General features: G+C 37.8%; 1 protein-coding gene across 3 annotated transcripts in view; it reads left to right on the top strand.

The window, feature by feature from the left end:
- Positions 1-15,435: 15,435 nt before the first annotated feature.
- The window catches only part of ADAM23 (ADAM metallopeptidase domain 23), a 139,827-nt gene continuing 128,118 nt past the window's right edge, over positions 15,436-27,144 (top strand). For all 3 annotated transcript variants that reach the window (XM_036237004.1, XM_016135067.2, XM_036237005.1), the window contains exons 1-2: positions 15,436-15,909; positions 17,051-17,268. In XM_036237004.1, coding sequence (XP_036092897.1) covers positions 15,696-15,909; positions 17,051-17,268 — 432 coding nt within the window. In that variant the 5' untranslated portion in view covers positions 15,436-15,695. The remainder of the gene's footprint in view (positions 15,910-17,050; positions 17,269-27,144) is intronic.

Below are 27,144 nucleotides of genomic sequence, written 5' to 3'. Positions count from 1 at the left end.
AAACTCCCTGGCAGGGGGAATGGTCAAAGAACTTTTACCAACTGGGATGCCTAAGATTAAATTTTAAGATATTTGATCTGCTATAGTTAGATGCAATTCTTCATTTTTCTAACACTTAGGTAAAGCATGCTATCCACAAAAAATTAGAATGTAGGTAGAGAGAATGAATGAAAACAAGTTAAGCCATGCTTTGTTCTGCTTTGAAGCAGGATTTAGGATATGATCTTGATGGGATTCCTAAAAATTATGTAACTTAACTTTCTTCCTCATTCCTTTCTAGATTCTAAATAAAGGCCTGGGTATGAGAGATGGATGAAAACTTAAAAATCAGAAGGCAGTCTTTCAGATTGACCTTTGGGATATCAGCCTGTAATTTTGTTGAACACAGAAAAGTCTTCTTAACTTAGCTCCTACATTACCAAAAGCAAAAAACAAAACAACAAATAAAAAATCCCCACCATGGTATAGATTCACACACACACACACACACACATACACACAATAGTCGCAATGCTGTAAATTCAAGGGCCAACGAATCAAATATTTCTATTAATATAGTACAGAAAGACATTTTATCCTTCATTCAAAAGTCTATAGTGCTTCTATATAGCCAAAATACAGAATTACCACCAATTCTACCAAATTAACAAATGTAGCTTTAAGTAGCTCAAAATTGAATTCCAAAATGCAATATGTTCTTGGAGAGTAACAACTCCTAGAGCTAAATAAGGGCTCACATGTAAAGCTACATGCTCCTCAGGAACTGCTAAGCGTGGTCTTGGACCATATCTTCTGCCACATTCAGCCAAGATGAATACGTCTTTAGGTTCACGTGGCTTATCAAATGGCTAGAAAAGGATGAATTTTTTTTTTATGTTCCCATCAATGCAAAGTAAAACATAGCATGTTCTGTGTTTAAGTGTTTTGACTTGGTTAAAAAGTAATACAGTACAGTACAATGTTACGATGCAGTGTAAAATTAATCTAGGACATAATTGATTCAATTTTCTTTTTATTCAAAAAAAAATTAAAGAAAAAAAAAAAAACCTCTCTATCTTTCCATTAAGCAGGTACTTTGTGCCAGAGCACGTGTTTAATTTCTAGGGTCTTAGAAAAAAATCAGATGTACCCAATCTGTAAACACAAACAGTAAATTACAAGTCACCCCTTAGTATTAAAGGCCAGAATCACTGTTGGTACTCAAAAAAGTGTTTTAAAAGAGAGTGTAGCTTACTTTTTCTGTCCCAGGCTTACTGGGCTCTGGCTGGTGCTTCTTTGTCTGCATATGGCTATGCAAAGCTTGTCTGATAATTAGTTCAATGCTCTAGCAGCGGAACAAGCAAATAAGTTGCCTCCCTTCTGTGTACAGCTCTTCAGAACACATTTTCCTTGATCAGAGGTGAAAATTCTTGGAAGAGGTGATTTTCTCAGCCTCTCCCTTAGAAGAATATAGATAACTGGCTAGATGCAACTCCATGAAGTGTAACTGTGTATATGCCTCAAAACAAAACAAAACAAAACAAAACAAAACAAAACAAAACAAAACAAAATGCAAAGAAACAAAGACTCTTATAAACAGCTGGAATACACAGAAATACTTAAGCAGCACTGGAAATACTGCTAAACAGGCAAAATAGGGTCTTTGAAATAATTGGTAACACCAACTTGAAAAAAAAAATAAAAAGAACATCTAAAGTCAAAACTCAAATTTCATGCAATAAAAACATTTAAAGTACTGTAAAGGAAACAAAGTAAAACTCCTTGCTTTGCATACATAAAAACAGGACATCCCCCTATTACAGAGATTAAAAGATATTATCAATGGAAAAGAAAAACAGGACTTTCAAGGATAGTAGGTCTAAAATTAAACTCATTAATCACATTATGGTTAATGACACTTGTGTATATGTGAGGTAAATGTATCAAGTTATCTTTCCAATGTGTTTAGCTCCATGGGGGGAGGGAAAGGAAGGGGAAGCAAGGAATCACTGTAATACTCAGCTATCCTCTGATTATGAAAAGATAATTTCTGCAGAACCAAAAATATGCAGAAGAATGGAGATGCTCATTTATTTTAATAATTTTTAGTCTTCCTAAGAAACAAAAATGACTATAAAGCAGACATCCTTCCTTTTTTTACAATAAAAACCAAACACTGAAGTGGGGTAGGAAGAGGGTGTAGTTAAGAGTCTATTCACAAAGAAACTCCACAAGTGAACTCACTACAGGTTTTGTGAGGGAAAAGGGTTATATCAGCCCTTCCCAATGTTTCTTATATATGCGCATATTCCATCAGCAAGCCACACCATCTCCGTGATCGCTATTAGCTGCTTCTTTTGGTATGTACCTTCATATATCTAAATAACATGTTTATATTACTACATTTAAAGAGATTATTATACATAATCTGTTGATTTCCTGCTATGAAAGTTGCTATGGCAGATGCAAACACACCTATATATCCAATCTCCCAATACAGTTATATCGTAATTCGGGTTAGATTAATAGTTGAAGTTCATATTATTATTGTTATAAAATGCTACTGGTAGCTGATATTATATAATAACTTTTATTTTCCTGCCCACGTTTGCTTTCCTTGGACTTAATAATAATTTTTTTTCATGTGTGCTTATTTTTCTATGTATATTGTCACTATGTGTATATCACTAATTCAAGGCAATCTTTCCCTGGTTGTCTAAGTTTCTTTTTAGTATTTTCAGAGGTATTAGGTCTTTCATCAATTCATCTTCTTGACAAAAATCTCCTCTGGAGCCCTGTGACCTTCTCTGATCTGGACCAGTTGCTCCCCTCTAACTGAGGACCATTGTCATCCAGGCATCTCTGGATCTTAGTAAAACATGTTGAAGATGAAAAAGACAACAAACAGACATTGTATTTTTATTGTCTTTATGTCTGTTAAACAGTACTTATTTCTAGAAATTCTTTAGATTTAAAAATTGACTTAGCTGGAGTTGTTTGGGATGGAGAGAGAAGTCACTATCTGTAATGGTGCAGAAAATGTCAAAGTTGAACTGCTATTCTCAGGTTAACAGTGACTACAGACTAGATTATGAAAATGGAGTTGAATGGGGTCTTTTCAATCTTACAATGAGTCCGTTTTAGTCTGACTGACATTTTTGCAAAAGATTTTTTTTCCTTGCACGCTAATTAGATCCTTCTTCAACTTAGTTTTACTTAACCTTCTACTTGGAAAAAATTCTACCAAGGATTGCCTAATAGTTGACTTTAGAATAAAAAGTAAGTAATTTCATTGTTGTTATCAACGTGAAATTAATAAATTTTCATTGTGTGAAGTTAGAAAATGTAGAAAATGCAGAAAAATAGAAAGGAGAATGTTAATTGCCCCAATCTAATTACCCAGAGACAACCACATTTATCGTTTTGGAATTTTCTTTTCTAAATATAGATATACATTTTATAAAAATTAAATAGTTGTAATTATACTATGCATCTTGATTTTCAACTTTTGACTTACTATTATACACATTTTAAATCTTACTATAGATTTAGTAAAAAATGATTTTACTAAAATATTTTATAATTATAAAAATACATTAGTATTACTGTAGAAAATTTAGAAAATAAATGTAAAGAAAACAAAAATTGCCTGAAATCCCATTTCCAATGGTCATTTGGTCATTTAAGTATTGGCATGTGTGTGTATATATATTTAAAATTATTGAAATTGTAATTCATATACTATTTTGTATTGTTTCTATCACTGCATTATAAGCATTTTCTTATGCCATCAAAACTTTGTAAATGAAATTTAAAAAATTTTATAAAATTTCATCATATGATAATTTACTTAATCAATACCCTGTTGTACAAAATAATGCTATGATGAATATCTTTGTATATAAAATTTTGTTTGCATTTTTAAAATTTTCGTTAGGAGAGATTCCTAAAAGTACAATGATGTGAAAATGTTAAGGCATATTGTTCACATTGCTAGAATGGTGGCATTTGTTTGCATTTCTATCAACAAAGAATGTATACTTGCCTCACACTGCTAGCTGTATTTTAATATATTTTTTGAAAACCTATGTAAATGATAGATGAGAATGACTATCAGTTTCCTCTGATAGTTCACTCCATTCCCTAAGGTCAGAAGGAGCCTGCATGTTCATGTCTACCAATTCAATAATATTTTTGAGTACAGTGGCCCTCTGCTAGATTCTCAGGATGTAGAGATAAATAGACCATAGTCTCTGAACTTAAGGTGGCATTTTCCAACTGAAATTCCTAGGCATATAGCATGCTAAGATATTAAGTCTCTTGACCTTTGAGGAACTTAGGTGGGGTCTAAGGTGACCAGAACCACTGGGATGATCACCTATGGCAGACAGCAGACCCTTCTGTTTACCCCAGTGTGCCTTACAAATATTATTAAATATTATCATTTTTATGTAGGCCCTAACATGACTAATATTGGGAAACATTCCAGTCATCTTGATGTTCTTCTAGGTCTTTGTCTTCCTGAGAACTGCAGTCACATGCAAGAACAAATATTTTATGAGTCAACTAGTCATTCTTCATTGCCCCAATTGTACACACACTCCATGCTGTTGATGCTAGTGTGGCACACCCACATTCTCTATGATCTAAAACACAACTTGCTAAAACTCAGTATTTCCTATTGTAGGCTGAAGCAAGCTCTTTGCAAGGCTGCAGGATTATCTTGGACAAGAAAAGTCTCCCTTTCCTGAAAGGTTAGAAAGTGTTTAAGCAAGATTCTTCATTATAAATGTAGCAGCAGTAAACATTTTCTAATAAATCACTACAAAGCATCTGGGTAGAGGCACCTTCAGAGTACTCAGGTGTTCCCAGATTTAACAGGCACCGGACAAACACAAAGGAAAAAATAGTTTTCCTCAAGATATGTATAGTTTAATTTTGGAGCCTTCGCATTGCTCAATTCAATGAAATTTTCAGTCATTGTTTTCCCTTTTCTATTGAATACTGGCACAGTTGATTGCTCCCTCTTTGAAGCATATCCTTTACTTAGTTCCCAGGCATCACACTTCTCTGGTTCCTTGTATCTCACAGGCTAAGCCTTTCCAGTGTGTTTGTCCATCTTCCCCTCTTACATTTGGAGAGCCCTAGGGGTCAGTCCTTAGTTTTTCTCTCTCCACTAATTTCCTTGATGCTCTCTACAGTGAAGCGATTTCATGGCTTTAAACACCACCAACATTTTGACTCCCAATTTTACTTTTTCCCTTCAACTCCATTCTCATATATTCAACTGTGGCCTATTATGATGGGAAAAGCCAAGAGGAAGCCACTAGATCTGCCTCTATGTAGGAAAATAGTAAACCAAAAGCAATATTATATTACTGAAGGAAATGCAGAGATGAATGTCACCACCAAGGACTTAAAGGATGCAGGTGTGGTGATTCCTACTACATTTCCATTTCCATCCAATTCTCCTATTTGGCCTATGCAGAGGCAGAGGGAATATCATTTATATTAGCACTCTCAAGATAAAATACTTAGGTTTAAATCCAATAAAATATGTCTAAGATCTATATGAAGAAATCTACAAAACTCTGATGAACAAAAAAAAAAGATCTATTCTATATTCATGGATAAACTCAATATTGTTAAGACAGAAGTTCTTTCCAACTTGATCAATGCTATTCCTATCGAAATTTCAGTAGGTTATTTTGTTGATATTGATAACAAAATATTGAAGAACATGAACAAAGTTGGAAGCCTGATGTCACCCTACTTTAAGACTTACTATAAAGCAAGATGGTGTGATGTCGATGAAAGAATAGACAAATAGATTGGTAGAACAGAATCAAGAGCTCAGAAATAGACCCATATAAGTATAGTCAACTGATCTTTGACAAAAGAGAAAGGCAATGCAATGGAGGAAAGATAGTCTTTTCAACAAATAGAGGTAGAACAAGTAGATATTCACACAGATCTTACACTCTTCACAAAAATAAACTCGAAATGATTCACAGACCTAACTGTAAAATGAAAAATTATAAAACTCCTAGAAGATGACATAGGAGAAAACTTAGATGACCTAGGGGATGGCAATGACTTTTTAGATACAACAACAAATTTATAATCCATAAGAGAAAAAATTGATAAGCTGAACTTTATTAAAATTAAAACTTATACTCTGCAAAAGACAATATCAAGAGAATGAAGAGAAAAGTACAGATTGGGAGAAAATATTTGCAAAAGACGCATCTGATAAAGGACTCCTCCTCCAAATGTACAAAGAACCATCAAAACTCAACAAGAAAGCAAAGAATTTACAGGTAGACCAAAGACCTAAACAGACACCTCACTAAAGAAGATATACAGATGAAAAATAAGCATGGGAAAAGGTGCTTTACATCATATGTCATTAGGGAAATGCAAGTTAAAACAGATACCACTGTTAAATGAGATACCACTATACACCTATTAGAGTAGCCAAAATCCAGAGCATAGACAACACCAAATGATGGCAAGGGTGTGGAGCAACAGGAACTCTCACTCATTGCTGCTGGGCATGAAAAATGAAACAACAACTTTGCAAAACAGTTTGATGGTTTCTTACAAAACTGAGCATACTCTTAACATATGATTCAGTTGTCGTGCTCCTCGGAATTTGCCCAAATATGGAGGAAACTTATGTTCACACAAAACCTGCACACAGATATTTATAGCAGCTTTATTCCTAATTGCCAAAACTCAGAAGCCAAGCTTTCCTTTAGTAGGCAAATGGAGAAATAGACAAGTACTGCCAGACAGTGGTCTATTATTCAACGCTAAAAAGAAATGAGCTTTCAAGCCATGAAAAACAAGAAGGAACCATAAAATATATTCGTAAGTGAAAGAAGGCGATCTGAAAAGGCTGCATACTATATGACTCCAACTATATGACATTTTGGAAAAGGAAAAACTATGAAGACAGTAAAAATTCAGTGGTTGCCAAGAGTTAGGGTCAATAAATGGAGCACAGAAGATTTTTAGGACACTGAAAATACTTTATATGATACTCTAATACTGAATATATATCATTAAACATCTGTTCAGACCACTAGAATGCATAATACCAAGAGTGTTATGTAAACTATGGACTTTAAGTGATTGTGAGTCAATGTAGGTTCATCAATTGTAACAAGGGTACTACTCCTGCGGGGGATGTTGATAATGGGGGAGGCAATGCATGTGTGGGAACAGAGATATAGGGGAAATCTCTGTACCGTCTCCTCAATTTTGATGTGAACTTTACACCGCTCTAAAAAATTAAGTCTTACTTTAAAAAAAAATCTCAAGTGAAGACTTGGTTGATCACTCTGAGCCAATCAAGTATTCCTGGAAGATGAGACACTGTGAGCAGTCCATCTTGAGTCAGGGCCCGGATTCTAAATGAACAAGCTATGGTTAGTTTGGGAAGGAAATGAAGGAGCAAGGCCATGAAGTATTGACAAAATCATGGGGATCTACTTCCTAGAATGTTTTCAGAAGTGGTGAGATCTCTGAACAGGGAAGCTTCCCCAAGAAGGGGTTAACTACAAATGAATGTAACACGGTATGTGGTATTACTTGTTATTTGCCCAAAGTTTATCTCTCAAGTTTCAGAAGCTATCCGTTCATTAAAATATTTTAGGACTTAGATGATTATGTTCACCTTATCTACACTGTTGACAATTTTAAAGCCTTGGAAAATATCCTCTCTCATTCTTTATCTTACCAGATGGTATGGTTCTTATCTTTTTAGGTTGTTCTCATCTGGCAACAGCTTGCTCATTTAAAATGTTTTTTCTTGGACCACATCCAGTTCCCTCATAGGGTGTAGTTTGGTGTAATTTTGATCACATTTTCTATTTTGTCATCCATATTGTTTTGTTGGCATTTTTAGAAGAAGTTGTTTTATTTAAAGAATAGTCAAGTCCACAGTCGATTTCCCATATTGGTGTTGAAGGAGTGTGCGTGTGTGCGTGTGTGTGTGTGTTTATGTGTGTGTGCGTGTGCGCGTGTGTGTGTTGTTGTTGGTTGTAATTTGGATAATAATCTGTGTGTGTAGTGAGGTTTGAAGGTGGGATATGTAGCTCTTTTGATATATAAATAGTTTAGATTACTTTTTCCAAAACTTACTTTTGATATTGAAATTCTTTTATTAGTTTTTAGGCCCTATCACACAGCCTCAGGAAATTTGTTTATATTTTATCTCAGTTCCCACAAACATTTTATTACATGAAAGAACTCAATGTTTTCTGCAAGACAGGGCATTTCAGCATGCAATTTGTTCCTCAGATAATTTATCAGAATAGCAAATAAAACATCTTAGAACTGGACTCTGGAGAATCCTAGAGTTTATCTTTTCCTTCTGGAGAAGTGATTGTCTGTCTCCATTATTTGTTTTCTATCTCTAAGCCATGTCTATGTCCAGGACGTGAGTAGTCTAGTCCCATGACAATCTAAAAGAAATAATACAGCTAGTCAATATTAACTTAGGTGCCGCAATGTATATAATAAATGACAAAAGGTGTACCAAAACATGTCATATGATCTAAGAAGCTATATAAAAGTTAGCTGTTTTTTTTTTTTTGCCTTAGAACAACAGAATAAAAATATTTAATGACAGCTGATCAGGGTTTAAGCTTCATAGTTACATCTTTAGAAATGTGAACTTGTTAATGTGTTGACCAAAGCTAATATTATTATTTGATAGAAGTAGATTAATAAATGTTGCTAATTATAATATAATTAAACTAAATTTAATTGGTGGCTATGTTGGTTAACTTAAAATTTGGAAAATATTAAATTATCTGTTAAGTGAAGATGTTGGCCTTCTCTTATAGAGTGACACTCCAGTGTAAGAAATGAATATCTAGACCATAATTAGGTTTTGCTTGGGAATTATAAAATCATTGTAAAGAATGGCTGTATTTAAAAATCTCTAATGTGAAGTTGGACACAATTCAAAACAGTCCTGTGTATGGATCAATGTGTCAGTGGTTTTAAACAGACAAAAATAAAATTTAAAATTATATTTATAGCCAAGTACCATGATTTCAAAATATTATAGGTTCTTGGAAGAGACTGTGTCAGGTGATTTGTTTGGGGCAGTAGTCAAATAGATTATGGGGCTTAAGTGTTTTTCATCTCCAGTTATAAACAAAATTAATTGCTAATTCAATGTGGAATGGAGGATTAAAATTTAATAATTTTTTTTGTGAACTTTGTTATTATACTTGATAGATTGATGCTGTTTTGTGAGTCATTATCGTGTGGTTAGGAGTTTATTCTTTGGAGTCAGGCAAACATGGTTCCTGACCCAGCCCTACTTCTCAGCAGTTATTTGATCTGAGACGAGTTATTCAACTTTTCCAAGGCTCAGTTCCCTCATCAGTCAAAATGTGGGTAATAATAGAAGCTCCTTCATAGAATTTCATGAGGATTAAATTAGATCATGCAGATAAAGTGCTTAAACAGTATCTGGCACATAGTAGGTGCTGCATAATCCTCTTCCTCCTCCTCTTTGTCATTGTTGCTATTATTTTATTTTTATTATTTCCTGTGCTCTTTTCTGTTTCTCATCAAATGTGGCACTACCTAAAACAAGATTTAAGAAGCTACAATTATTGGGTTCTCAAAGTACATTGAGGGTATTACAAGAAACTCATTGAATGAGAAAATTGTCCCTTGGACAATTTGAGACTCAAAAGACAAGAAAAGTGGGAGAATAGATATTTCATTTGGATAGATGACCTCCAAAAATGTGTGGGGCCTCCCCCATAGTACTTTTCTTGCATATTTCCTGCTGCAGGATGAGACTGTTTATGCTTCCAAACTATGGAACTGAGCTTGGAGGAACTGATGATCTGGGACCTAAACTTCCTAGCTATAACCTTCTTTATCTTTACAAACCAATGTCATGTGGGAGACCAAAAATAGATTACATTGTAGATTGACCAGAATTTTTGCAAGTCAATTTTAGTGTTTTAACAAACCATGTACAAAGCACAAAAGAAAGTACTGTAAAGCCTGGGAGAGGAAAATCTGAATCTAGTCCCAGCTCTGCCACAGATTGGTGTGACCTTGGGTGACAACCTTAAATTCTGCATTTTGTTTCTATAATTGTACAACAATAAGTGTTAGTCTTGGATGATCTGAAAGGTAACTTCTGTCTCCAATGTTTTTTAATTCTATGTTTTCTTAGGTCTTGCAGCCGCTATACTAACTTCTTAGTCTTTTCTTGTTCAGGGTTAACGTGTTCTAAGAGCAGAAATAAAGACAAGCAATTTCAGTTTGATGTTGAGCAGCTGCCTGATTTTGGGAATTCCCTTTACTCAACATATCATAACCCTGGCTATACATTCATTTATTCTGGGAGAATTGAAAAAACACTATTGTTGGATCCTGCTCTTAGAGATTCTAAATAGTCAGGCATCAATAGGCTGTTAAAACTCTCCAGGTGACTTGAATGTGCAGCAAGGATTAAAGATCACAGCAAAATCCAGTGAGCCTGGGTCCTTGCATCCAAGATGGAGCTCCTAAAGGGAATAGTAACAACTGCCCTCTTTGTGGCAGAGAATTGAGGATCAGATCAAATAAAATAGATAAAAGCTCTTTATGATGTGTAACTGCACAGTAATTATTAAAGCAGACATTATTAAAGGACTTAGTTATTGTTATTATGCAAATGGTAGGGATTAGCATTACTATATTAAGTCTGTTGCTGGGGTTCTAACCTTTTCAGATAAAATTCACTTGCTGTCTCTAAAAGTAGCTGAGGCTCCCCCCAACTCAGTACACGGCAAATTTATTTCCACAGAAACTCCTAGTGCTGCTGTGTGACCCGGTGAGAGCTTAACAATTATGTGTTGATTCACTGATTATTCTTAATAGACATATTTCTTCCAAGTTTTTCATAGCACATGCGATCACCACAAATCATCATGACATACTTGTTTATCCCTTCGTGTCACAGCTTGTAAACATAGCAAACTGTGGGATAAACTGTCCTAATGTTTGTGTAATGAGAAAGAGAAAATCAACTGTTTTTCGGATTTATCCTATTCTATCAAGAATTCCTAATTAAACTTCATTTAACATAATATCCTTTAAGGACTTAGTTTTCGCCAGTGGTTACCTTTCTTCAGATATTTTCACACTTTGACACTTCAATACATTTTTGTCTGTTCAACTCTTCCACTAGAAATATCCGTAACCATTGCAGTTTTGGTAATAAATATTCTTTTCCGAGTAGTGTTGGAATAAGCCATACCTTAACTTCTGAGATTGTCCCACTATGGTCTATCCTTCAGAATGAGCAAAGGTGTATTTGATATAGACTTGTAGACTTATTTTTCATGAACTTGAAGGTAGCCTGAGATGTCTCTGTGTCTGGAGAGTCTACTTGCTGCCTCAAAGCAGCTCTTTGGGACTGAGTTTGAGGAACACAGGCAGATCACCGAGGGTGACAGGTCCAGGAAGGACTGTCATTGCATGTGTTGCTCCATCCTCTGACCTCTCATGGTCATAGCACCCACTCGGCGTCTCTATGCTCACCAGAAATTACATCTTGGCAAAAGAAAAGTCTGGAATCTTTTCAATATCTGTATTTTTTTGGTCATCGATTTCCGCCATTTCTCTCCTTGTTTAAGTCTGAGAATTATGTTTAAGCGGAGAAATGCTTCTTTCCTTAGGAATCCCTTCAAGTGATGACTGTCTATTAAGAATTAAGCAGCTATCTGTTCATGAAATGAATAGTTAAATCTTAATAAAGAGCTAAGCTCTTTTTGGAGTTAGAGCTATGTAGACTGTTGCACATGCTTTTCTGCTCACAAGCATAGATGATAGTGCAGTTGAACAATTTTAAATGTGTGTGTGTGTGTATATATATATATATATATATAGTAGGTTTATAAATGAAGGCCTGAGGCTGCATGATTTTTATATTTTTAAAGGGTTGTTAAAAAAAAAAACACCAAAGAATATGTGTCAGAGACCACAGGGCAGAGAAGCCCTAAAATATTTACTATCTGGCCCTTTATAGAAAATGTCTGCTATAGAAAATGACCCCTGAACCATGTGGAAAGTACCAATAATAGAGCTCACTTATTCTTTACTTTTACCAAGAAGTAGTACATTGTCATCTTTCCTTGGAGGTATTAATTTCCACTTGTAAAATCAGTCTTCACAGCCATCTTAAAAAGAGAACGAGAAACCTCCGACAGCTGAATCTGTAAGAGAAGTCTCTGGCCCCCGCCAGCTCTGTTGTAGCTGCTTTTGAATCAGAGCTGTCGCCCTTGCCCTTGTGCTGCTGCTCTCAGCCCCCTAGACCCCTCCTCAGCATCATCGCCAGCCACCAATTAGCTGCACACCTTCTTTGACCTTGGCTTTTTGGCCAAATGAGGATTCCATTCTAACTGCTCTTGTGAATCTGTTTTGCTACATTGCCCTAATTTCATTTGCTCTCACCCTCTTCCCCAGAATTTCAGCCCTGTTGAGGTAGATGCCTTCCAAATCTAATATTCGTACCCCTACCCTTTACTTCCTCCTATTTAGGCTGTTTTCTTGCTGATTTCAAAGTGAATCCAGTTCTGCCTCTGCAAAAGATTATAGCAAAAAGAGGATTTCTGGTGGCTTCTTTCACCTGATGAACTGAAGCATTTTTTTTTGTGAGCAGTACAGCTACCCCTTCTGGACACCACTTGTACACACCCTTTCTTGTGTTCACGTAGTGTCCATATCGCTTGGTGTAATTTCCTTCCCATGGTCCTCCTGGCTTTTTGCCTTCACCTAGGACTGCAGCAGTTTTTCATGCCTATCTCTTTGACCAGGCCACCCTGGTGGTCCCTACTGCCCTTGGGATCCAGTACACATGTCTACCAGAGCTATTACAGCACTCAAATTTCTGGTACATTCCTTTCTTCATTCCAGTCCAGCTTGAGGAATCTCTCCCTCTCCTACTTGTACCGTCCCCCTATTCCACACACATGTATCGAATGCCCACTCCATTCCAGGTACTCTACTAGGGTCCGGGACTCAGGGATGATTGAGATGCAGCCCAGCTCTCAGTCATTTTTGACAAATGAAAGGTAATATGCCCAGAGGTGAATATAAAGCTAAGCAGTAGGCAGTGATTAACAAGGTTACTAAATATGATGAAAGCACTGAAGAGAATATTTAGAACTAAACTCTGTAACAATAAAAATTTCAAACTACCTAATGAGAATAATACTAGGTATAACAAATTTACCACTTAAAGAATATTTGACTTTGTGTTTAACCTTTCATGAACTATATGGTTTAAGGACCAAACTTCCAGTATTTTTTTCTGAGTAATTTACTCCTTTTCTGACTCACTATCTCATTTACTGATACATTATCTTGCCTCCAGCCAGGTCTGTAAACACCAGGGTTCTGTAAATAAATGCAATCTTTTGATTATATTGCAAAAGACAACATCTTGTCTTTGTAAACACTCCTGCTCCTCATTAGAAATTGAGTCCTCATTCTGTTCCCTAAGTACATGGGATGGTCTCTTATGACTGGTGGGTGATGAGCTGTTCTAGGTTGACTCATAACTTTAATTTTTGGAATAAGGTCTGAGAGTTGTCACTCAATTGCAAGAGATGCCTTTCAAATAACTTTGTATCTGGACATCTTTCGCCTTTCATTTCCTTCTCCCTTCTTATTCCTTGCACACTTCCTTTCTTCCAAGCCCTTTTTCAAAATTATATGATTATATCAAATATAAATTGGGAAAGCTTAGTAGGACAGGACAGACTTGTCTTGAGGGAGGCAGCCCCCAAAGAACACTGACCAAATAGGAAACAGGGGGGCTCAGTGTTCACCAGCCTGCCTCAGTGTGACTCAGCTGTGTGTACCACCAACTCATTTATTAACTCATGACATATTTTATGACCCCCGTCTCTGTGCCACAAACACCATGCTTGGTTCTAAGAAAATAAAATTGAGCCAAAGGAAAATTATTGCTTCCTTCATTTGGGAGAAGTAGCATCAATTATGTTTACATTAATAAATATGTGATAATAAATTAATATCCTAGCTCTGATAGGAGAGGAAGAGCTAAAATTAGTGTTTCACACCCTACCGCTCTGGTCCCTGTGCGGGTCTTCTTCCTCTTCCTCTCTCTCTCTCTCTCCCTCTCTCTCTCTCTTCCCTCTTTGACAAAATGGCTAACAACAATGAGTCCTGTCATCGCTATGCTGCTTTATAGCCACATTCTTTTAATTATGCAGTAAGAAAACATTGTTATTACTCAATCTGACACGGGGAGAGTGAATAAACGAATGCTTGCATTATGAGAGTTTGAGGGCAGAAGTATGCCACAGGCCTTAATTTGAAACCATCAGATTTAGTGGCTGCTAACCGACCTAAAATCAGAGACTCTGGATTTCCTTTTTTCCTTCTTTCTTTTTTTCTTTTTAACAGCAGCTAGAGAAAAAACCTTCTCTTTTCTCCGCAGAAGTCAGGACTGGATCTCAGAATTGGAAATGCGTCCTCCCCCATGCATACCCACCCACATGGTTAACAAACGATGGATTTCCCAAGATAGCTGCCAAATGCTCGATTTCTAATCGCGTTATACCTTCCCCGCCAGAATCTCCAAGTCCTTCCCAATAAACCCAGTCAGTCACACTTTCTGAACTTTTGAGTAAATATCTTCCGGCTTCATCTGTTTTCTGCAAAACCCTCAGGCACAGGCCGGGGAGCAGAGGCCGGGGCCGAGCGCCCCCGCGACGGGATCCCGGCGCAGGGAGTCTGGCAGGATGCGAGGCCACTGGGCGTCAGCGCCCTCCAGCCTGCGCCGCCCGAACGTGCCTCCCAGCCCTGGTTCCACTCGCTGCGGGCGCGCCGAATGGGTAGCGGCGCTATTTTTATCTCCCCCGCTGCAATTCTTTATATTTACTTGCAGGAAGGAAATAAAGGATTAAGAGGGAAATGGTTAGCCTTAGTTTTTCCCGAGAAGGAGGGGGTCGCAATAGGGGAATAGTTGGAATCTGGTGTGGTGAAAAAGGCAGGTCCATTTCTCTGGCTGATTCTTTCTTCTAGATCATCCTTGTCTCAGGCCTGGAAAGCCCCGCACTCTTTCTTCCTCTCTGTCTAATACCCGACTGACGGCCTGCCCTTCCCCCATCTCTGGAGGTGCCACCATCCCTTCTGATGCTGCCTGGGTTGCTGCATCACTCTGCTGCTTCTCCACCCCCCCTTTCCCTGCCCCCTCCCCACAATAAAGCATGCGCAGTGCGTCCCGTGCCGGGCAACGGCATCAGCATCAGGACCCGAATTCGCTCTCGGGCGCGCTCTCGAGAGCGGGGAGCACGCCCGCGGCGCGCGCCCCCGCCTGGCTCGCTCCCGCGCGCCGCCTCAGCATCCTCAGCCCCACCAGCAGCCCCCGCAGTCACTGGAGCGGCCGCGCCCGCCGCAGGGAGGGAGGAGCAACTGGGAGGGCTCCAAGTTGGCGGAGCAACTGGGACCCCCGGACTCGTCAGCGTCCGCCCCGAGTGGGCCTGAGACGCGAGCTGGGGAAGGGGCGCCGCCCAGTCCCTAGCCCCGAGCCCTGACCCCCCGCTCGCGGCGGCACCATGCGCGCCGAGCCGGCGTGACCGGCTCCGCCCGCAGCTTTCCCGCAGCCTAGCCTGGCGCACTCTCCCGCCACACCGAGCGGCGCCCGGGAGCTATGAGCCATGAAGCCGCCCGGCAGCAGCTCCCAGCGGCCGCCCCTGGCGGGCTGCAGTCTTTCGCGAGCCTCCAGCGGCCCCCGCGGCGGACCCGCCGGCCCGGCGCCTGCCCGCGCCCTGGCCCGCGCGCCGCCCTGCCGCCTGCTCCTCGTCCTTCTCCTGCTGCCTGCACTCGCCGCCTCGTCCCGGCCCCGCGTCTGGGGGTCTGCTGCACCCAGCGGTGGGTATGGCCCCGGTTCCCTTTGCATTGCCTTGCTCGTGGGGCCCTGCAGAGGAAAGCGAAGGGCACAGGCGGGTCCGTGCGCTCTGGACACGTCCCGGGCTCGGCCTTTCCGCGCCTCCCTGCCTACCTCTGTTATTCCGCAACCTCCCATTCATTCCAGTTCACTTTTTGAAGTTAATTTCCGTTGCATTCACTAAAAACCCATTCCAATTACTGTCGGTTCCACTGGAAGGTATTTAGTGGATGCGGGGTCCCTCTGTGCAACTTGGCTGATGGGAGCCCAGTGGATGGGAAATGCAGCGAGGGAGCAAGTTCCTTCTTGGGTGGTGGAGCCTGAATGTGAATGCAAAAGGATGTAATAATAATGTTAACATGTTGTTTCCTCAAATTGCCTACTGGGTTTATCCCCTCCTGTTGGAATTAAAGTGGGGGAGAGAAAAACTTCGGGGTTATAAACCTTTGGTTTGTAATTCTCAAAATGCTTGTCATTATAATGAACAATTTAGATAATGTTCAATACAATTGGAAATCAGTGAAAGCAGAAAGCTGGCCTTGGCAGGAACGTAAAAAGGAATTGGAAAGCTGCCAGCATCTGCATCCCTCTATGGCAAAAGATTTTTTTGCTCATCTCAAAGTTAGAAGAAAAGGGAATTGTCCACTTTGTTAAATGAATCATTTAACATGAATTCAGCACTCAAGTTATCTTAGGAGCGTTATTAGGTCTCAGACGAGATACTCATAGTCAGAGTCCCATTGAGCTTCTGTAGACTCAGAGAAGGATGGAAATGAAGGCCAGAACCCTTGAGCGAGTTCATTAAATGACTCATTTTTCAAGTCTATTCTGCCCCCCCCCCACCCACTCCCACACTTAGAAGTATAGATTTGAGACTGATTAGAAATGTACATACAAAACACAAACTTCATTATTGTATAAGCCTTATTGGCTGTTAACTTATCCAGGCAATTTCATTGTTGCAATAACTTGCTTTACTGTGTGTCCACTTCTTACCTGCTTATAAATAGGAAACTTTGCTTATGCCACTAACAGAAAAATGCATTTTGGTATTTATGTATTTATAGGGTATATATGTGTGTGTTTGTATGTATTTGTGCCCCCTGCCCCTTTCCCCCCAACCAGCTCCACGTTGGAATGAAACTGCAGAAAAAAATTTGGGAGTCCTGGCAGATGAAGACAACACATTGCAACAGCACAGCAGCAGTAATAACAGTGACAGCAATGCAATGCAGAAAGAAATCACACTGCCTTCAAGACTCATATATTACATCAACCAAGACTCGGAAAGCCCTTACCATGTTCTTGACACAAAGGCAAGACACCAGCAAAAACATAACAAGGTAGGCAGTGAGCCAGTTATGCAAAAGTAGCTGCCATGAAGTTTTCCTTTAATTCCATTTTCTGCCAGAATCTGATTTCACAAATTTTACTGCAACATTTTATTAGGAAATCAGTTACTATTATGTTAGGGGAGAAACTTGAGGGAATTAACCTGGAATCTACTGGAATAGGATTGCCATTTATTTCTCTTCTCTGACTCAAAACTGGAATTGGAATTTTCTTAAAATGGCCTTAGAAGTTTAACAGCTGAAAATGTGGTCCATGTATCTTTCAAGTGCATTGGAGACTGAATAATTGTTAAGTGACTATGTGTATGATCCTGACTTATATCTGTGAGCCTTTATGTAAGGGTGCAGTATTCTCCCTCCCATGATGAAAACTGCCTTCAACCTGCACACAGAAGATTGCTTTAAGAGACTAGTTGACTGCAGATTCTCCATCAGTTTTTCACTTAGAAACTGAATGTTTAAATTTAAACCTCTTCCTTTACTGATCAATAGAAAAAAAAACCCTTTGTTATATTTTTAGTAGGTAAACAATTCGACGTTTTTAAAAGATTATGGTGAATACGAACAAGCCATTTATACTTCATAGAGACCAGTTCGGTCAGCGTCATCCTTAGACTCTATCTGCCTTACCTGTTAGCAGTTACTTTCAGGTTGGTTCAGAAAGTGGCACTAATTTTTTAGAAGACATTCAATGAAAGATCAATGTGCTTAATATCCAAAGAGTTTAAGGAATCATTTTCCTGCTTACTCTTCTTTATTTGAGTAAGTAATATTTTGGACCCCAAGCAGATTTATACAATGGGTTATTAGTGCCTTTGTTCTTTATCAGGAGCAGAAAATAGAGTCTCTGTGTCAAATATTTTACTTTGAACTGTTCCTGTTCAGTTGAGAGGAACAGTAACTGTTTAATATCTAGAACTTTAGAAAACTGTCTGTGTTTACATCATTGTTTTCATTAGTTTTCTAGAACATAGGTAAGTGGTAACAGTATTTATTTCCATTTTACAAGTGTGGAGTTAGAAATTTAAGAAATTTGGGGAACTTTCCCAAGATCATAAAATATTTAATATAAAATTCAATCGGCCCGAATATTTCATTTTTAATATTTTTTTACAAGTCAGATTTCTGAGAAAATGCTTCCGTTAGTATTAAATGTTATTGGAGAAGTTAATTTTGTTTTGCATTATTGTGCAGTGGCTGCTACCCACCTTGGCTGAGTTGAATGGGTCTCTGTTCGCATAGTACTTTTTTCATCTACTCCTATGTAACTTAATGGGTTGCTTCCTGGGTCATGTCTACCAATTTGCCTTGTTGAGAAGAGGAGTGGATAATATCTTAAAGGAAGAAGAGTCCAAGGCCCTTTTGGTAGATACATTGAGGGCCATTATATGGCTTTCCTAAATAATGAGACCTTCTTTGGTTAAGTGGCAAGTTCTCAAACTCCAGTGCCTTCGTATAAGTTGCCGGAGGGAGGAAAAAACTGCCTCAAGATCTATTTTAAAGAATGCTCAAGCTCTACTGAGCTAAGACTTGAAAGAAATTTCTGTGGAACTTCTTTGTAACTCAAGTGTTGGAGGCTACGACTAATACCTATCTTATAATCTAACCTTATGTGGTTGTTTTGTTGGTGGGACATAGTTTGATTACCATATATCTGAATTTCTATGATAATAGATTTTTTAGAACATCACCTGCCACTCATGTAGAGGAATAGATTTCTCACTGTGGACCACATACTTGCTGTTGGAAGGCGTCTACCTCTCCACTTTCATTCCCCACAGTGGTTGAGTTTCTTTTATCTTCAAAATGTGCTTACGCAGAAATTACATCTGAAAACATTTTTTCTTATTCTTATTAGTTTAATTCAACAAACATTTGTTACACACTTCTCAATGTGCAAAGTAGCATGCTAGAGATTCGATAAGAGATAAGGGGTACAGGATGAATAAGACAGGAGACAGAGAAAAGAGATAAGCAAGATTCTAAAAAGGGCTCCCATACAGTTTTCTTAATTGGTACATTCCTTGAAATTCCCCTTTGTGTTCCATTCTTTGCCTTTTACTTCTGTTTTTAAGCATCTCTTGAACTGGTTGGCAAAAAGTGCTCCATATGCTTTATGCTTGTATCTTAGGATGACTTGCCAAATAATAGTGATAAGAGATACTTGTCAGTTCAGCTGTTTTACAAATGTTTCGGTAAGAGAGAAAGTATAGAACTCCCTCATTTTTGCTTCTATAAGTTTAAGTTTCAGTATCTATGTAGTGTGTACCTTTTTTTCCTCCACTGATTTCATTGCACTCAAGCACATCTTAATGAATGCCTGAGAAATGCTGAATCACTGTGCCATTCTCCTAGTTTGGGGATAGAGATGGAAAGGGAAATTCCCAGATACAGATTTGCAAGGCAGAGCTCCATATTTATTTCATAAATATTCAGCATTGATCAGGCCTTATTACTTTATGGCTGTGAAAGTTAAGAATGTTTATTAACTCTTTTAAATTGGTAAGTTTAGAAGCAGATGTACAAAGCACCTCTGTAATAGTAGTGTTTCTGAAAACTTTAAAGTTTTCTTTGTCAAAGGCTGTTTAGAAACCTTTTTATCTTCAGCTAGGATGATGTGTGACTTATTGTCCAAACTGTGGTATTTTTGAGAGGGAAAGAAGGCATGCTTAACAATTATGCCAGGACAACAGGCATAAACCAAGAAGGTCCAATGCAGGCAAGGGATATAATCACTTCAGATCTAAACAATCATGCTCCTTGATTTTTGGTGCTAACTCAAGCACAATTTTTAAATAGTTTTTATTTTGTTTGCTGATGATTTATTGTAATTTTTTCCTTACTAGCAAGGATGTCGGTTTACCTCTGCATACAAGTATTAGGGTCTGAAAAGGAAGGATTTAGTTTTGCTTTATTATCAAGATATATTTTTTTCATTTATAGAGACTTTTCCAGGCATAAACAGAATTTTATGCTTGTTAAACATGAGAATTTTATTAACCATTAATACAATATATAAATAAAATGGATCATACATTTAAAAAGAGGGAGAAAATATTTAGATTCATTCATTCATTCATTCATTTATTCATGCATGAATTCTGAAATAATCCTATGAGGGCAGTTCCTAAGGAAGTTAATGAATCTGTGGCAGAGGAAAAATGATTTTTCCTCTACCCTTCTAGGGTCATGACTGAGACACATCCTGTGTTAAAAGACAGATTAACAGGAGAAAAATAAGAGTCTAATGACATGTACATCTTCTGTGCACATGGGAGAGATCTAGGAGAACTGAGTGATGGTTCTGGCCCTCGTCATCACTGTAAATATCATCTCCAGCTAAAGACAAAAGGATGTGTTGAGAGGTGGGGAGCCAGTTCTGAGAGGCTGTAAGGAAAAGCACAGTAATCAGGGGAAAGTCGTTATGCGCATTTATGTTGTCTTTTCCCTTGATAGAAGAGTTTCTAGAGCTCTTAGCTATCCTCCTCTACCTGGTACTAAGAAGGAGACACCCTGACAAATGGAGATTTCTTATAAAGGTAAAAGTTTCTTACAAAAGGGTAACTACCAGGTTTTCAGAGCTTCTCTGGTGTCTGCTCTTTCTTCAAAATAATTGGCCTAAACCAACAAATGAATAAGAAACAGAGACTCATGGACATGGACTATAGACTAGTGGTTACCAGGGGGTAGGGGGAAGGGGCAGGTAGACAGGGTAAAGAGGGTCAAATATGTGGTGACAGAAGGGAATTTAACTATGGGAGGTGAACGCACAGTATCTATATGTGTGTGTGTGTATGTGTGTGTGTGTGTGTATGTATACATATATATGTATATATATATACATGCCTTACTGTAAAGTGTACAGCTGAAACTTATTGCATTTTGCTAATCAATGTCATCATAAAAATTAAAAAATAATAAAAAAATAAACATTAAAAAAATAATAATTGGCCTTAAATAATCCTTTTGCCAAAGAGGCATATTTTGGGGTGGTACATTCTACTCCCGTTCAAACCTTTCCCTGAAACTTTCCTTTAGTCAAAAATTACTTGCCCTGTTCCTCTTTCAGGATTTTTTTCTCTTCCCGGTGGGAAGGGGTGGCCAATATATACCGTGCATAGTGCTGGGTCTGGGGAAGATGAAAGCCATTTCTTTCGGCTTTAGTAGGCCTGCAGATGCTGTCTTTTGTGACCTCCCTGCTTTGTTGAGGAGCTGAGCTGGTATACTGAATTAAGAATGTGCAGAGTAAGGCCTGCTGAATGAGGGGGCACAAGCCACTCACATGGGGGTAGCAGGTGGTTCCTTCAGCATCTGAGTTCTCACTTTGGGGAAGTAGAACCCATGGAGTTGTTTTGATGGGAGGCACAGTTTTAGTACACCCACGCTAAGGAAACAGAGTCACAAAATTTATGACTTGCAGATCTCAGGAGCAAGGGGGTACAATGAGCCAGAGGAAGAGCGGACCCCACTCTCAACACATTGTTTTTCATCTTTTTCTTTCTAAATGAGTACTCCAGATAAATAATCTTTTTAAAAATGGTGACATTTTTTACAATACTTTGCTTACCTGCTTGCATTTCCTTGTTAGCCTTCTCTAACTTACTTTTTCCTCTATCAGATTCCCCACCTTCCTTATTTATTAAGCACTTTTAGTGTTTTCAAATTATAAGTCAGACATTCGACTATTATAGAAAAGCTTTTTTTTTTTTAAAAAAAATTCTCTAATAGAGGGGTCTGTGGTCTAAGAACTAGGTCTTCAAAACAAGCTGAATTTAACAAGAACTGGTTAATTTACTCTCTATTTTTCACTAACACCCAATTTAAACTTTTTGTCAGCATGAGATAACCACTGTTCCTATGCAGACATGATATTATTTCAGCCAAAGCAAGGTAATTGGCATTCTAGTGATACAGTACAGGCATTTAGTTGTGGGGTAAATGTGATTTGTATTAGGCTGTTTGGAATGTCAGATATTCTTTGACTTCTCTTACTAACTTCTTTGACACACAGTGGTGAAGAATGGTGGGGGAGTCGAAGGCTGGAGGTGTAACAGATCTGTTAACACCAGTTATTTAGACTTGGGTAAATTACCTAGTCTTTCTAAGCTCCAGCTTTCTTATCAATAGCGTGGATGTAATAACAGTGCCCACCCCAGAGGCTGTGCCTGACTGAAATTGGATCGCCATGTAAAGTGCTTTGCCCAGTACCTGGCATACGGGAAGTTCTCAGCAAGTGTTATCTAGTCATGACTGACAAGAGGTCCAGGGAATCTAAGTTGTGAAATGCTCTTTTATGAATAAAGGATCATTTTATTAAAAAAGAAAGTGGATTTAGAAGTAGTTGTGAGGAAATGTGTGGGGAAAGGTGACTTTTAGGGTCTTTCTGGTTTTATGGCTGCATATGAACTTGATTGCTTGACCTCAGATGAGAGTGGAGTAAATCCTTGAGGATGTCGTGAGATGTCTTAGAGGCTGCAATCCTCTTAACCACGTTGAAGCAGTAGTCTGTGAACATGCTATTTCTTCTCGGGATGAAGAGGAGTTTTCCCTAGACTTTGCCAATAATCAGGGCACTCCAGGGCAGGCTTGGAATAGGGCATTTTGGTGAGTTGTAAGGTGAACTGTTTTCTTTGTGGTGCTAATTGCCAAGGTGGGCATGGTGTGGCACCAAGCACTATAAATAGCACATATTTATATGATAGTTTCCCTAAGAAATGACGTATTTAATCAGCCACTCACTTCTCTTCTTTCTCCCACCAATTCCCTAAACAGAACAAAACCTAAGAAGTACTTTCATTTGCCATTGATAGTTTTCTGGCTTTGGAATGAAATTTTAACAGTTATAAAACTATGACAAATAGAATAGTACATAGATCTCTCAATCAGAAACACTGAACAGGGCAAAAATATCAGAAATACAATTCTGTTTTTATTTAGACACTGGGATATTATTGAACATGCTACGGACAGGATGTAAAATTTTGGGCTTTGCATCCCAACTGCCTTAACCGAAAGGAGTTAGTTCATACATTGATTCCCCGTCTCTTCTAAATTATGGCTAACAACAGTGAGGAACTGTAAGTGAGCACAACTAGTTAATTACCTTGTTAATTACTATGATCTGCCCTGTACAATGAAATGAACTTTCATCCCCGCAGAATGTTCAGATTGTAGTTAGAGGCATTTATCACTGTTGGGCAGCATAAACACAATCACTTGTCCCTTTCACTTGTTATTTTTGGCCTTGCAATTATGAGTCAAACATTTTTAAAAAATAGTTAACTATTATTCTTTCCCTTTCTAATGAACTATACCTATATTTTTCTTTTATTCTTTTATTTGGGACATTAATGCTTTTTAAAACCTACTAATTTATTTAGAATTATTACCCAAATGGTATTTATAAACTATTCTGTCTTTGTATCAGATCTTAAGTCACCTTTCCATTTTAGTTTGCTAGAGTTCTTGGATGTCTCATGACATGTTTTAACACCTCATTATGTTAAAAATTTATAAACTTTTTTGACTTATTGGTATGAAATACTTATTTGTGATGTAACATTTTAGAATCTTAGTTTCTTCATAGAGAGCATAATCTCTCCCTTGATACCCAGACTTACATATCCAACTGTTTATCTTGTATCTCCACTTGGATATCTAATAGACAACTCAAACCCAACATGTCCAAAACAAAACTCTTTACTCTAACATCTCCTACCCCAACCTGCCCCTCCACAGTCTTTCCCCTCTGAGAAGTTAGAAGATCATTCTTCTAGTCGCTTGAGCCAAGAGACTCTACTCTTTTCTTTCTCTCAAGCATTACTTCAAGCCATTAAATCTTTTTGGTTCTCCCTTCAGTGCCATTCAGAATCCGACCATTTCTTACTGTCTCCATTGCTGCCAACCTGGTCATCACCTCTCCCTTGTATTATTAAAATATCTTCTTAAATCTTGTCCCTGCTTTTGTCCTGTCCCTGTCACTCTGACTCCAGTGTATTTTACACACATCAAGCAGAGTGATCCTTTTGTGTACTAATTTGGATCATGTTACTCCTTAGCTCAGTAACCCACAGGGGCTTCCCATCTCACTCAGAGTGACTTCCCCCCCCCCTCTTCTAATCATAATGTGGTCACCTATGAAAATTAAACTGTGAGTATCAGAATTTTATTTCCATGAAGAGCAGTGCTTTTTTACATCTTGTTAACTAGGGAAATTGCTTGAGGTCAAAGAAGAGAAGCTTCTTAGTCTTCACAGAATTTTCTGAAGGGGCTCTTGTGTTAGAGTGGAAGGAAACAGATTGTACTGCAACCGTTGGGCCTCATTGGGAGAGGATGATCACAGAAATGTGAGTATAAGCTAAGGTTCTGAAAAGAAAATTGCTCAAAAGAAGTATTTGGAGATGTTTTGCTGGAAGCTTAGATTTGCTAATGGTTGAATGAATAAAACAGATGATATTTAAGAGAAAGATAAGTAGTTCAGTTTTTGTAACACAACTTTTTTATTATGGTAAAATATACATAACTTAAAATTTACCATTTTAACCATTTTTGTATTTTGTACTTTTTAACTATCTCTGTGGCATTAAGTATATTTACATTATTGTGCTACCATCACCACATCCATCTCCAGAACATTTTCATTTTATCCAATTGAAACAATTTTTTGAGGAGTCACTGTGACATTTTCCACAGCAGCTGCATTATTTTACATGCCCATCAGCAATGCACAAAGGTTCCAATTTCTTCACATTCATGTAAACAATCTTTTTTTTTTTTTTTTTTTTTGATATAGCCATTCTAATGGGTTTGAAATGGTATCTCATTTTGGTTTTGATTTGCGTTTTTTCTGATGATTAGTCATGGTGAGCACCTTTTCATTCACTTATTGGTCATTCGTATATCTTCTTTGGAGGAATGTCAATTAAATCCTTCGACCATTTTTTAATTGGGTTGTTTGATTTTTAGCTCTGTTGACAGTGTACTTTGATGCACAAAAGTTTTTAATTTTGGTGAAGTTCAACTTATCTACTTTTCTTTTGTTGTTTGTGCTTTTAGTGTTATAGCCAAGAAGCTTCGCTCCTATATTTCTTTGAAGAGTTTTATACTTTCAGCTCTTATGTTTATGCCTTTGATTCATTTTAGTTAGTTTTTGTATATGGTGTAATTTAAAGGTTTAACTTTATGTTTTTTTGTATATAGATATTCAGTTTTCCTATCACCGTTTATTGAAAAGACTGTCTTTTCTCCATTGAATGGTCATGACACTCTTGTCAAAATTCATCGGCTATATACGCGGGGCTTTATTTCTGGGCTGTTTAGTCCATTGGTCTATATGTCTATCTTTATGTCAGCACCACACTGTGTTCGTTATAGTAACCCGATGGTGAATTTCGAAATCAGGAAGCGTGAGACCTCTAGCTCTGTTATTTTTCAGGATTCTTTTGGCTTTTTGGGGTCCCTTGAGATTCCCTATGGATTTTAGGATGGATTTTTTAATTTCTGCAAAAAAAGGTCACTGAGATTTTGATAGGAATTGCACTGAATCTGTAGATTGCTTTGCATAGTATTGCCATCTTAACAATATTAAGTCTTCCAGTCCATGAGCACAAGCTGTCATTGTTTCCAGTTATTTGTTTGAATTTCTTTCATCAATGTTTTCCAGTTTTCAGTGTCCTTAGTTAAGTTTATTCCTAAGTATTTATTCTTTTTGATGCTATTTTAAATGGAATTGTTTTCTTAATTTCTTTTTAGGATTTTGCATTGTTAGTGTATAAAAATGAAACTAATTTTCCTGTGTCAGTTTTGTATCCTGCAACTTTGCTAAATTCATTTATTAGTTTTAGTTTTTTTTTTTTTTTGGTGTATGTGTGTGGAATCTTTAGGGTTTCTACATATCAGATTATGTCATCTATAAACAGTGATAATATGTTTTCTTCCCAATTTGCATGCCTCTTTTTTTCCCTTGCCTAATTGCTCTGGCTAGGACTTCCAGTACTATGCTGAATAGATGTGGCAAAAGTGGGCATATTTATCTTGTTCCTGATCTTAGCAGAAAAGTTTTTGATTTTTCTTCATTGAATATGATTTGAGTATGAGCTGTGGATTTTTCTTATATGGCCTTCATTATGTTTAGGTTGTTTCTAATATTTTTGCTTGTTTTATCTCACAGATTCCTTTTAAAGAGTTACCAGAATATGTGTGAGTAGATAATTAATTGTCTGCATATTAAGTGGGCAATTTTGGGCAAATTGCTTATCTCTCTAGATTTAATTTGACCTTATTTTAAAAGTAGGGAGATTGGGTTAGAGTTGGTAAATTTCAAACTCGTGTGTGTTTGAGGAGAGGGGGAGAGGGAGTTGTTGCAAACAATTTGAGTTAGTAGGTACGTATCGGGTTCAGTGGTTTGCATTTTTACATCTCAAGTGACTTTGACGTGGGTGGGTTTGTCCTCTAGAATCCCTTATGGCTCTAAAATTCTGTGAAATATCTTTCAATAAATGTTGACTCGGTGTTCACCAGAGGCAAATAAATATGGATACAAGTGGTTGAGTTAGGGATAGTACATTATTCTAAGTAATGGCTGCATTTGTGGAGTAGCTGCTACCCTGAGATTCTGACATGGCAGAAGAAGAATAGGAATTATTAAGTGTGGACTATTATTATTATTTGAAAGTGAGGAGCGTAGCTGGCTTCAGAAGTAGTTGGTGTGAAATGATTCAGGGAGAAAAGAGTTTTTCAAAAATAGAGACAGAGGAGAGCCTAACAACTTTCCTAACAACTTTCCACAATAAGGCTGCTGGTGGGATCACGGTGTCCTCTGATTTTATCACTGGTGGGAAAGTTTCTGGTGGGGGAATTCTAAAGAAC

This window comes from Rousettus aegyptiacus, unplaced genomic scaffold, assembly GCF_014176215.1.
Source record: "Rousettus aegyptiacus isolate mRouAeg1 unplaced genomic scaffold, mRouAeg1.p scaffold_m13_p_2, whole genome shotgun sequence".
Taxonomy (NCBI): Eukaryota; Metazoa; Chordata; class Mammalia; order Chiroptera; family Pteropodidae; genus Rousettus; species Rousettus aegyptiacus.
The sequence above is the reverse complement of the archived record's forward strand: the minus strand, read 5'-3'. Positions and strand labels throughout refer to the sequence as shown.